This window comes from Suricata suricatta, chromosome 3, assembly GCF_006229205.1.
Source record: "Suricata suricatta isolate VVHF042 chromosome 3, meerkat_22Aug2017_6uvM2_HiC, whole genome shotgun sequence".
Taxonomy (NCBI): domain Eukaryota; kingdom Metazoa; phylum Chordata; class Mammalia; order Carnivora; family Herpestidae; genus Suricata; species Suricata suricatta.
Window position 1 is genome coordinate 114,937,737 of NC_043702.1, and position 13,521 is coordinate 114,951,257.

General features: G+C 39.0%; 1 protein-coding gene across 12 annotated transcripts in view; it reads left to right on the top strand.

Annotated features, from left to right (window-relative positions):
* CDC42BPA (CDC42 binding protein kinase alpha) overlaps positions 1 to 13,521 on the top strand; it is a 293,765-nt gene that overhangs the window by 131,362 nt on the left and 148,882 nt on the right. For all 12 annotated transcript variants that reach the window (XM_029934874.1, XM_029934879.1, XM_029934875.1 and 9 more), the window contains exons 6-7: positions 10,519 to 10,612; positions 13,160 to 13,360. In XM_029934874.1, the coding sequence (XP_029790734.1) occupies positions 10,519 to 10,612; positions 13,160 to 13,360 (295 nt within the window). The remainder of the gene's footprint in view (positions 1 to 10,518; positions 10,613 to 13,159; positions 13,361 to 13,521) is intronic.

The following is a 13,521-nucleotide window of genomic DNA, read 5'->3' on the forward strand; positions in this document are numbered from 1 at the left end:
TTATAGAACTTTTCAGTTTTTTTTTTTTTAATGAAAAAAATCCTGTGGCGACAAAGAGAATAAGTGACGGGAAAGAAAACTAGTGTATCAGCAGACTTTTCAACAACAAAGCTGTATGACAGGAAAAAAAAAGTGCGTCAAGTATTTATGATACCCCAGAAGGGAGAACACAAACGTCATCAACTTTCAGGTGTAAGGCACACACACCAGTGCTGTCACCTTGCAGGAGCAAGGGGTGACTTTGTTCCCATGAATTCTTCCTGAAGAATCTGGGAGATTCCACTAGAGAATGAGCTACAGACAACCAGAATGAGCAAAGACCTTAGCTTAAGGATTGGTGTTGCTCATTAAATTGGTCAGTTGTAGAACCCAAAACAGAAAAAAAGAGGGAGATTTAACAGTATTGAAGCTCTAACAATGAACATTTAACAGAACTATAAAGGTCAGTGGTGATAACAGAATTTAAGCAGATTTTTTTCAAACCGTCTTCAGTAAAATTTTGGGGTAGTATTCATCACATTATTTTGAGATTGTTGAGTATAAATGTGAAATAAAACAAATGAGTGATTATGTAGTACTCTAATTCTGTTGTCCCCTGTGTCCTTGACAATCTGGCCACTTGGTGTAGAAGAAAGGAGATACTGATACAGCAGAAGAGGAGAACCGTGAACCTGTACCTTCTGAATTTGAAGTGAAAGGATCAGAATGAACTTCTGAGCATTCCATACTTTTCAATTAGGACTCAGAATTTACTGAACACTTTGCTGCTTACATTTCATTGTACGGAAAAGGTACAGATTGAAACCAACTAAGACAAGAAGCATGTAGGGCAGAGTTGAGAAGAGCGTCTGTCCTCCTCTCCCTGTGGAGCGTGGAACAGCCCTACTTACCTGCCATCCATGTGTGAACATGTGCACCAAGGCTGTTAACCAAGCATGCTCACCTGAGCATCGGCTTTCCAGAGTTTCGGGGGCTCGGTTGCCTACTGTCTCTATGATCAACCTTTCCCTGAAGTTGGGATGATACCATTAGTTTCCAGTCCCTTCCGGAGGTAAAACTGATACCGTGTGGCCCAAATAAATTACATCATAAATTACATTGTTAGACCGTCTAATGGCCAAAGCCTCCAGGCAAAGACATCCCAATCAGACATGACATTCCAGTGGCCTAGAGATCCCCTCCCAGTGGTGGAAGCAAAGGCCAGACCTTTCATTGGGTTTGTTCTTCATGACACAGGTGACCCCGTGGCCTTAATGCATGGCTCGCTGAGAGCAAAGTGATCCTGTTTGGGCATCTACATTTAGTATAGCATTTATATCAGGAGTAGTGTGAATATGTATTTCATTGAACCATGAACTCATTCTGTAAGGTCATTATATACATTGTCATATTTTTGTACTAATTTATTTGTTTCTCTGTTTACTGCTCTTTTTGCTGTATGATACACTTGTGCGGAACTCGTTAGCATAGAGATTAGCTGATGGTTAGCTAAATCTACTCCTTCCTCATGCTGGACATTTTATTAGATCTTATGGAGGCTTTAACCAACTCTCCTAATACATTTAATTATCGGTATCAGGATTCTCCTAGACCTGTTTACACAGCAGGGCTGAGTCTCTACCACCCAGGCCAGTGTGACACCATATGGCAGTAGACATAACTTGAAAAATAAGAGACAAAAGATACTAGCATATTCCCAGTGCCCCACTGAGTCATTAACCACCATCATCAATCATATCACACGTTCAGTGTCTCCCAAGATCATGACACCCAGGTTTGCACTTTTCTATCTGACTGTGTCACGTTCCAGAAGCAGAGGCATCTTGGCAACACATGGCTTCACTCCACGCTCTGGTGTAACTGAGCTTAGGGACAATAGCGTCTTTTGCTCTGAGTCTCTCACGAAGCATCACTGTAATACTGGGTTTTCCTCATTACATCACCCATTTATTGATACCTTTAGCCCTCGTTCTTATTCCTCCACCTCTCCGTTTATCATTTATTTTTGCACAAACTCCCACCTCTGGAAGGGATGTCCAACTTGATCACTGTGCTGGCCCCAATGCCAGCAATAATATCCGCCTCACAAATGCCTCTCAGTTCATTCTTTCATTGCAGAGTTAGAAACAAATTGTGGACTAACTCAGCCACCTGGCAGTCTGACAGGTTTTCCTGCTGAGTTTGGTTTTGCCTGATAGGGTACGGCATAACTCACCCAACCAGGAACGAAAGAATTCTGACATTAAGGTTTAAAGGCATGGGTGGAGCTCCTCACTTCGGAACCATCCTCACTTCTGGCACTTGCAGGTGCGGCGCTGGCCCTGGGACCGCGCGTCAGTGAGGGAGGGAAGAATCACATTGTCATCTCAACTTCCTCCCTCACCTCCTCTTTCCCCCAGAAAGTAGAATATACACATTTATACTTGTTCTATATCAAGCAAGTCCTGATTCAAGGATCCTTTTTTCATCACTGTTAGGGAGTTCTGTTTTGTTCTGCCGTGAAATTTACTTTGCTTGGTAAAATATAACCCCACCAATCTTTTAATAATGGTATTCATATCCTCTGATTTTCTTTCATCTTATTCTTTTCATTTTGAGCATATCTTGTGTATGCAGCAATTAGTTGTTTTTACTTGCTGACCTAAAAAAAGAAATCTGGGACTGTCTCTTAAAACACTGCATAGAAAATAGAAAGTTCTAAATAAGCACTAGGTGTTATTTTTATCAAGACAGAAGAAGAGATACAGAGAAGTCATAGTAGGACTAGAACTGTAAGTATGTTGTAGGTTTAAAAAATAGTAACGGGTGCGTCAGCTCAGTAGGTTAAGCGTCCAACTTCGGCTCAGGTCATGATCTCATGGTTCATGGGTTCGAGCCCCACATCGGGCTCTGTGCTGACAGCTAGCTCAGAGCCTGGAGCCTGCTTCAGATTCTCCCTCTCTCTCTGCCCCTCCCGCTGCTCATGCTCTGTCTCTATATCAAAAATAAATAAAAACAAAAAAAAAATTTTTTTAAGTAATAGTACTCTAAGCAACTATATTCCAGCAAATTTGAAAATGTGTATGGAATGTACACTAGAAAAATAGAGGCCACTGCTCTGTACTCGGGAAGAAATAGAAATTATCTGAATACCCTAAGACCACTTAAAGAAACTGAATCTGTAACAGAAAGTTCCCCTTCCACAAAACTTCAGTCTTACATATTTTTAGGTATTTTGTCCCTTCTCTCCTTTATTTTTTTTTATTATTTTTTCATTCCTAGTAGCTTTATTTGTAATAACAAAAGCCTGGAAACCAGGTCTTCCAACTCCCAATTCGATGCTCTTTTCTCTCCTTTATTTTTAAAATTGAAATACACATCAAATACACAAGTGTTAAATGTTCAGTGATGAATTTTGACAATCGATACACCTGTGTAATGGTCTTTGCAGTCGAGATCTAGAATGGTTTTGATCACCCTGAAAATTTCCTTGTGCTCTTTTCCATGAACATCTATTTCTCCAGTCACTGGTTGTTCTGGTTTCCATCACCCGAGCTTACTTTCACCTCTTTTGGAACTTCTTACAAATAGGATTACACACCATGTGTTCTTTTCTGTCTGAGGTCTTTTTTATCAACATAAGGTTTTTGAGATTCATGCAATTTGATGTCCATGTCAGTAGATTTTCCTTTATTGGTGAGTGGTCTTCTGATATGGAAATATATGACAGTTTATCAGCCTACCTGCTCATGTCATTTGAGTTTTTCCCCAGTTTTGAGCCCTTACGAGAGAGCTGCTTGAACATTCTTTGACTCTATGTGGTTTCACGGATGAGTTCTCTTTTACTTTTAAGAAAGCAATAATTGAATCCTATGTAAATTGTTTCAGAAAGTTTGAGAATTTTTAAAAAGCTATTTGCCTCACTTTAGGACGATAGTAAAGTCTTGATCACAAAGCTTGAGGACAGTCCAAGAGAACGTTAGTATGGAGCAGGGTCCCTTATGGATAGAAGAGCGAAAGTCAAGAAACAATTGAATCAAATTCAGCATGTATATGTTGTGTTTATCAATACTAATAAGACAGAATTTTCAATGTAACGTCTCTGAAATTGGGGTGCCTTTTAAAAGAAATGGCTTCTAAAACTATAGTCATCAGTGTATTCTCGCTCATAGCTGCACTTGACGTAGTGATGCATCCTTACAATTAGTGGGATTTTAGACTCAGTGATATGTGGTGCCACCAACATGTATGACAATGGGTTTCGTCCCAGGATACAAGGGAGTTTCAACATTAGAGCATCTGTTACTGTAATATACTGTATTACTACATTGAAGGGGGAAGACCATAAAATAATCTCAATGGTGACAGTAACAATAAAATTGAATATCCATTCCTGATACTTTGTAGCAAATTGGATGTAAAAGATAATTCTCATAATCTAATATTGAATTTATTTTTTTTCCTAATATTGAATTTCTTTTGAAAATCTGAACCAAGGACTGTACTTAATGGCGAAACATTAGAAACATTGCCATTAAAATTGGAAGCAAAACAGGGCACCTGGGTGGCTCAGTCAGTTGGTTGAGCACCTGACTCTTGGTTTCAGTTCAGGTCTTGATCCCAGGGTCATGTCGGGCTCTGTGCTGAGCTTGGAGTCGGCTTGGGTCTATCTGTGTCTCTGTTTCTCCACCCTCCCCTTCCTCCCTATGCCTCTCCCCCACTTGCACACAGGCTCTCTCAAAAAAAAGAAATTAAAATAAAAACATTTTAAAAAGTAGGAAGCAAAGTAAGAATGCTTCTACAGAGAAAATCCTATTCACAATAGCAACAAAACTGTAAAGTACCTAAAACTATAGATACTTAAAAAAGGGATATAGAATAAATATATAGATACATAGTTACTAAAAGATAAATAATAGGTATATAGGTAATAAAAGCTCTCTGCAGGAAAAAAAATTCAGTATTATTGAAAGATATAAAAGAATCCTCATCAGTAAGATACAGTGTATACTTGGATGGGAAGAGTGTGATAATGAAGACCTCAGTTCTCTTTAGATTATCATATGAAGTCACTGTGATTCCCATCAAAATCTTGGTGTATTTTATGGACCTTGTTAAGCTAATCCTAGCTTTCATCTAGAAGAGCCATGATAATTAAAAAAGTTGGTCTGCTCTGTGGAGGGATCCTTACCGAGCTTCCATAATTAAGATAATGTTATATTGGTCCAGGTCTAGACATATATACTAGGTGATCCCGTATCTAATTTTGCCTGGTCAGTTCCTGCATCTCCCTCTCCTGCCCCCCTTTTTCTCTCCCTCCCTCAGGAGAAGGACCCGCGACGATTCTCCGCCCTGCAGGGCGGACGAAACAGGTACCCGCGGAACACCGGGAACGAGCGGAGTTCCAGATTATGTTCATTGTTCTGGCAGTTCTTAATAGGCTTCCTTTTACTCTAATCACTCTCTAATGACTGTTCAGGGAAATAGCTTTAGGAAGTTCTGAATCTGATCACTTGATCTGTGGCCTGACAGATATTAGGAGTCAGTGGTGTTGGGACAGAAAGAAATGTGAAGGGCCCTCATCTCATACTACATGAGACATTTATTCCAGGGAAACCAAAGACTTGAAATGAAACATAAAACTTTAAAACTTAGAATGGAAATATAGGACACTACCCTTATGACCTCTGGGAGAAGGTAAAGGAGGACAAAAACCACAAATTGTCAGAATAAGAGTCGTGAGTGCCAGGGGCTGGGGAAACGGAGAGGGTGCTAAAAAGGCAAAACTCCATTGTGAGATGAGTAAGGTCTGAGAAGCTAATGTACAACGTGGTGACTGTAGTTAATGGTACTGTACTATATAACCCACCTCCTCTAACAGAGTCAAACGTAAGTATTTACCAAAAACAAAAGTCAGCACATGATGGATGTGTTAGTGGGAATCCTTTCACGATGTGTGTGTAAGTCACATCGTCATGTCGCATACTTTAAATACATGGCAGTTTTGTCAATTATATCTCAGTAAAGTTGAAAATAGTGAAAAAGACAAAGACACATGTTATAAATAGGAAGACCACATTGACTTTAAACAATTTTTTTTTACAACTAAGATATTATAAACAATGAGGAAAAACAAGCCCACATGCTAAGAGATTTGTAACACGTGTAAACTAAGTTTGAGTAAACTGAATTCCTGAATATTAACTAAAACCCAAAACAAACCACATGCACACACAGTGTAAGAAATGGCTGAGGATATTAACTGGCATTTTACAGAAGAGGGATGTGAGAAGAAAAAGATTCTTAACCCTAGTAGTAGTCAAAGTTGTAAAGTTGAAGACACATGCTGTCTTTCTTCCTAGAATTCTGCTTCTAGTTCACAGATATGAACTCATATGTTCACAGATGAGTCCTAGGAGACATTTATGAAAATATTCATTTCATAGTTTTGTAAAATAGCAAAATAGAAACCTACAACAATCTAGAATTGTTGGAAACAATCTAATTTTCTCATCAGAATTGATGAATTTGGCAGATGAAAGTACTCCCTACAGCAGTTAAAACTAGCAAACTAGAACAATGTGTATCAACATGGATAACACGTTTCAGAAGCCATATTAGAATAAAACCAAGTTGCAAAGGCGATGCACAGTTTGGTATTAATTATAAAGTTTAAAGACACTCAGAAAAATACATAGTCTTAAGGTTGCATGTGTATGTACTAATATAAACTGTGTGGAAACAGTAAACAGGACAGTAGTTGTTGACCTCTGGGGGAGTGGGGAAGGAGCTCATATGGACACGGGACACTGGGAGAATCAGTACCCTCCTGGTCAGTACTTTCCACAAGGTGGTTTACTATTTATTATAAACATAAATGTACTTTTTTGTCTAATTAGGTTTTAATATTTCCTATTTTTAAAATATTGATGATTATGAATCATTTCACTATTTTCCTTTTCTGTAATTCCTTTAGTCTTCTTTAAAATCTGAGAAAAATACCAGGATTGGTTATATGTAGTGATTACATAGCTAATTTTTTTTTTGAGAGAGAGCATGAGGGAGAGGGGCAGAGTGAGGGAGAGGGGTGGAGAGAGGAAGGGAGGGAGGGAGGGGGAGAGAGAGAGAGAATCTAAAGCAGGCTTCATGCTCAATGTGGAGTCTAACGCTAGTTTCTGTCTCAGTGATCATGAGATCATGACCAGAGTAGAAATCAAGAATTGGACTTGGCTTAACTGACTGAGCCACCCAGGTGCCCCAGCTTAATATGTATATTTTTAAGGTTTATTTTGAGAGAGTGAACATGAGCTGGGGTGGGGCGGGAGGGAGAGGCCCAAGCAGATTCCACATTGCCAGCATGGAGCCCAACGTGGGGCTTGAACCTACAAACTATGAGCATTACCTGAGCCAAAATCCAGAGTCAGATGCTGAACCAACTGAGCCACCCAGGTGCCCCACTATCTTTTTTCCTCCCCACTAGTTTTTAAAATAAAGAATAAAATGCCTTTTTTATAGTCATCTAAAAATGGCTTAGGTAATTTCTAAGGTTCCTTCTAGTACTAAAGTATACTTCTTTGATGTTCCAAACTACAGAAAAATCTTTCTTTAATGTGCCATTCTGACAGTTCAGGGTGAATTCAAACACTGAGGATAATGAAGCCAATTTTCTATAAAAGGTGTTGTTTTTCAGTTTATCTATCCTTTCTCCGGCCTCTACAACATATGTCACCAAACTTTTTCTGCAAAGGGCCAGACAGGAAATATTTTAGGCTTTAAAGGCCATGCTGTCTGTTGTCAGAGCTACTCACTGTATAGTGGGAAAGCTACCATAGATAATACAAATGAACGGATACGACTTTATTTACAACAAAACTTTATTTTCAAAAGTAGACAACGGGCTGGATTTAACCTCCATGTCAGTATTTCCATATCATGATGTATAGCACACAGAAATGACTTCAGCCTTCTTATCCCCTTGCAGACGAGAGAGCTGAGGCATAGAAACCTAAAGTGGTGCCATTCAGGGTAAAGTGACCCTAGGTAAGGAGACAGATCTACAAAATTATTGCTAAGGCCAAGGTCAGAGAGATTACTGCCTATGTTTTCTTCTAGTTTTATGGTATTAGTTCTTTGATCCATTTTGAGGTTAATTTTATGTGTGGTGTAAGAAAGTGGTCCAGTTTCATTCTTCTGTACGTCACTGTCCGGTTTTCCCAGTGCCCTTGTTGCATAGACTGTCTTTTCCCCATTGTATATTCCTGCCTCCGTTGTTGTAGATTAAGTGACCATAAAAGCTTGGGTGTATTTGCTCCCTATTGTGTTCCATTCATCTATTTGTTTTTGTGTCAGTACCATACTGTTTGATCACCATAACTTTGTAGTATATCTTGAAATCTAGGATCATGATACCTCCAGCTTTGTTCTAAATAGGTCTCCTCAGGCAGGGGAAACAGAAGAATAAACTACAGGGACTACTACATCTCAACATAAAAAGCTTTTGGGGCGCCTGGGGGGCTCAGTCGGTTAAGCGCCTTTGTCTCAGGTCATGATCTCACAGTTCATGGGTGTGAGCTCTCTGTCAGGCTCCGTGCTGACAGATCAGAGCCTGGAGCCTGCTTCAGATTCCGTGTCTCCCTCTCTCTCTGCCCTCCCCCACTCATACACTCTCTCTCTAAAAAAAAAAATAATAATAATAATAAAAAGCTTTTGCACAGCAAAGGAAACTATCAACAAGACAAAAAGGCAACCTGTTAAAATGGGAGGAGATATTAGTTCCTCACATATCCAACAAGGGGCTGATCACCATGTAAAGACTCCTTCAACTTAGTAACAAAAAACCAAAATATCCAATTAAAAAGTGGGAATAAAGCAAAATGGACATTTCCAAGAGAGTACTTCAGAGCAGGAGCAGACCCATGAAGAGACGCTGAGCCTCACTCACCACCAGGGACATGCAAGTCAGACCCACACCGCAATGTCACCATACACCTGTCGCGATGGCTGGAATCAACAAAAACAAAAATAACAGGTGTTGGTAAGGGTGTAGAGAAAAAGGAACTCTCCTGCGCTATCAGTGGGACTGTAACCTGGTGCAGCAACCGTGGAAAACATTGGGGGGGGGGTTCCTCAAAAGAATTAAAAATAGAGATAACTGTATGATCCAGCAATTCCATTCCTGGGTATTTACCCAAAGAAAACGAAAACACTAATTTGAAGAGATATATGCCCCCTTATGTTTATTACAACATTATTCACAATAGCCAAGATACGGAAGCACCCCATGTGTCCACTGATAGATGATTGCATAACGAAGGGTGGATTGTTACTTAACCATAAAAGGATTATGATTTTGCCATTTGTGAGAAGATGGATATACCTGGGAGTATTATGCTAAGGGAGCTCAGAGAAAGACAAATATCATATAATTTCATTTCTGTGTGGATCTAAAAAACAAAACAAATGAACCAAGAAAGAAAGACAAAACCAGACTCTTAAATACAGAGAGCACACTGATGGTTGTCAGAGGTGAGGTGGGGGGGATGGGTGGAACAGGTGAATGGGATTAAGAGGTACAGACCTCAGGTTATAAAATAGTCCAGGAAAGAGATGGAGGGAAAATTACCCTAGCCACATGGTAATAGAATTATTTTTGCATATATGATATTCATAGAAGATTTTTTTCTTCCTCTACAGGTAGAATGCATTGAGGGGGTCTAATCTCTTAATTTTTTGACACTTAATCTTTAAGTTGTGATTAGAAAACATGTTGCTTCTCTGTGCAGAGGACCCAGGCTCCAGCTGTGGCCACCACATAGTTTTGTGCAAGAAAAATAAAGCAAATTAAAGCTTGTTAAAAAAAAAAACAAAAAGAAAACACGTTGCTGGGTCTTCTTTACAGGAATCATTTTACGTGTGATTTTTGCCAAGGTTTGCAACACTTTTCCATATTCAAATGTAGAAACAAATACAAAAATGGGTGTGATGTGGTTTGTTGTTAGACTTGGATACCTTACAAGCCTTTGACTTAACATCTACGATTAGCTTCATATCATATAAATTACTGCTAAGCGGTTGTGTCCATTGAATTTCAAGGTCAGCTTTAATGAAGCAATGTCTTTGGCCTGAGGGAGTTAGAAATTTATTTGAGGTTGAAGTATATTTCCCCCTCTAGTTTCATGGCTAGAGCATAGTTTGTTTTGTGTGTATCAAGGCATCATGGTCTTCTCCATGTACTAAATGAAAGTGGGCCTCACACAGTTATGTTGGCATCTGTGCAGATCTAAAGGAAGGTTCTATAGTTCCTTTAATGTGAATGAAAACTGCCAAATAGTTTTTATCTCTAGGAGAAACACTGTAAGTGCATGTGTTTAAGAAAGTTTTCATATGAATCTGAACCAGGATTTGAACTCATAAAGTAGGTGTTCTTAGAGTATCAATTTTAAAAGAAGTTGAGATTTTCAGACAAATTTTTATCTTTACCAAATAAATGGTTCTATTTCTTTTTCCCCAACTAAAAATTGACTGTATCTGTCTTCTCAGGGACATCAAACCTGACAATATATTGATGGATATGAATGGACATATTCGGTTAGCAGATTTTGGTTCTTGTCTGAAGCTGATGGAAGATGGAACGGTAAATAAAGATAAATCTTAAGTTATTTTATCCAGAGATATTTCCCCTGTTACATGACCTCTTTATCTGTTTTAGAAACCTTCTATTTATATTGCTTAACTATCCATCCATCCATCCTTCTCCGCTCCACCCTTTCCCACAACGGCATTTAGGCATATTTACTCATAACAGGGTTTGTTTATAAAATCAAATGCCATTTTTCACTGCTTATGTTCATGATGGTAAGAGTGATACAGAGTGTCTTTTATGAGAACTTTGTTTCTTCTTTAGTGGAACCGCTGATGGTACTTGAGATATTTTCAGTTTTAGAGAAGTGAATAAAGTAAGTCTCACAAGGAAGAAGAAAATGTGCTTCCTTCCTGAGACTTTTTTTTTTTAAATCTTACTTTCCTAGTTGTCTAGTTTTGTGGTTGTTGTTGTTTTGAGGGACAGTATTCAACAGATGAATGCCTAATTAGGACATACTCTATGTGGACTTTGTTTTACATGGCCTTCGGTTTAGTTCTCCTAACCCTGTGTCCCTCAGCTGTCTTCCTTCACTTACATCGAAGTTTAAGTGCCCCAGTTTATCCTCTGTTTTGTTTCCTTTTATTGTGCTTGTTTTCCAGTTTCCTGGCTGTTTCACAGAGGTCCAAATATATGTAATTTCAGTTGGCGGGAACTGTTTTCGAGAGCAGTTTAGTTTAGTACATTCCAAAGGCCATGAAAATGCCCTTTTATTCTGGATCAGTAATTTAACTTCTGAAAATGTATCCTGAGGAGATAGCTTGAAAAAAATAGATTATATGACTTCTGCCTCTGGTCATGATGAAAAGGAGCATTTGGTGCCAAATTGTCCTCTCACGGTAAACCGCAATCTAACTGCATGTGACACTTGGGACACCGTTTTCAGGCATGGACAACAGGCAGCATCAGACTGTTCTCTTTGAGAGAAACGAATTCATGTTGTTGTACCTTACGGTTTCTCAGGACTGGGTGCGTCTGCAGGCTCTGATGCAGAGAGCTAGAGTTAGAGCCGAGGGCAGCAGCCCCACAGGGCTGAGGAGGAAGACGTCAGAGTTGAATGAGCTGAGTTAGTCCACAGTGCTTAACATTGGAGAGGAGGCAGTTGTTCAGAGAGAGGGGCTAACGTATCCCCACGGGGCTGTCTCAGGAGGTCTGTGCTGTATATATGCAGTATCAGACCATAAGACATACCAAATAGTAGATGCTTTGCATTTGAAAATTGGACAGGTTACTGGAAATCAGGAAATTCTGGAGCAGAAACAGTGCACAGAAACTCTGAAATTTTGGCCCTGGGGAGCTAGGTAGCACCTTCATATCATGGAAGACTTCTTCTAGACCTGCCAGTCTCAACCCAAGTCCTGATAAGATCCACAGAGTTTGAAAGTGTTCCTCCCAAGTCAGGGGCCTTGAGATGAATCTCAGACTTTCTGTAAATCTGCCCCCAAAGGATGTAATTGTAAGCTAACCTTGTTCAAGGAGATCAGGCAGTATTTTTTTTATCTGTTTCTACAAGAATTAATATCTTTGGAGGAGGATTACAAGATCCATGCTCTCTGCACCCTATTAATAGCTTACTGACAGTGACCAGCGTTCAGTCAGAAATCACCAGACCAAACAAAAATAGGGTCAGGATAGGGATCCTGATGCAGAGTTTAAAAATAGAAGCAGTCAGGGGCACCTGGGTGGCTCAGTTGGTTGAACGTTTGACTCTTGATTTTGGCTCAGGTCGTAACTAAGGAATTAAAATATAGTCTTAAAGTATGTAAGATAAGAAATCTCAGAGAAAGAAATCAAATGGACCTTTTATCTATATTTTTACAATTTTTAATGTTTGTTTTTGAGAGAGAGAGACAGAGCGCAAACGGGGAGGGGCAGAGAGAGAGGGAGACCTGAGAATCCGAAGCAGCTCCAGGCTCTAAGCTGTCAGCACAGAGCCCGATGCAGGGCTCGAACTAATGCACCATGAGATCATAACCTGAGCTGAAGTCACATGCTAAACCAACTGAGCCACCCAGGTGCCCCTCAAATGGACCTTTTAGAACTTGAAAAGTATAGTAATAGAAATTGAGAGTTTTTTTTAAAAGGATATTTTAAAATAATTTTTGGGCTGCTCATAAGTATTGGTCTTTTTCCTGGGGAGGGGGGTACTTTTTCCTTTTAATGAATTTATACAATTTTCCCAGGTCGATTTTTTTTTTTTTTATATGTGCATGGTAGTCAGATAATATCAGTAATAAGAATGTCCTGTGCTAAGTATTCAATTTGTTTTTAATGGTTGTGTGTTCAAATCATATTGTGACCCCAAATTTAGTCAACGGAGTAACAGCAATAATATTCTAAAATGTTACGAAATCACAGAACTGTCAGTGTGGAGATTATCTAAACTTTGTGTACATGGAGACCAAATTCAGGTAATGAAAAAGGTGCAGTTGTTTTGAAGTAACGTCTGTTGTGTGTTTAAGTAAATGTAAATATTTTGAATTAAAAATTATTATTTATTTCTAATATAGTAGATTGCTAAAAATGCCTGAACTTCTTTAGGTCCAGTCTTCAGTGGCTGTTGGAACTCCAGATTATATCTCTCCTGAAATCCTTCAAGCCATGGAGGATGGAAAAGGCAGATATGGACCTGAGTGTGACTGGTGGTCTTTGGGGGTCTGTATGTACGAAATGCTTTATGGAGAAACACCGTTTTATGCGGAATCTCTGGTGGAGACATACGGAAAAATCATGAATCATAAAGTTAGTATTTTTTTTCTAACAATTGAATGTGGTAAATAATACGTATAATACATTTAAAGTAATGTGATACTTAAAAAGAAAATATTTTCTAAGAACAATGAACAATTGAATTTCTATTCTAAAAGGGAATGTGACTCATCATGAATAATCAAAACCCATAA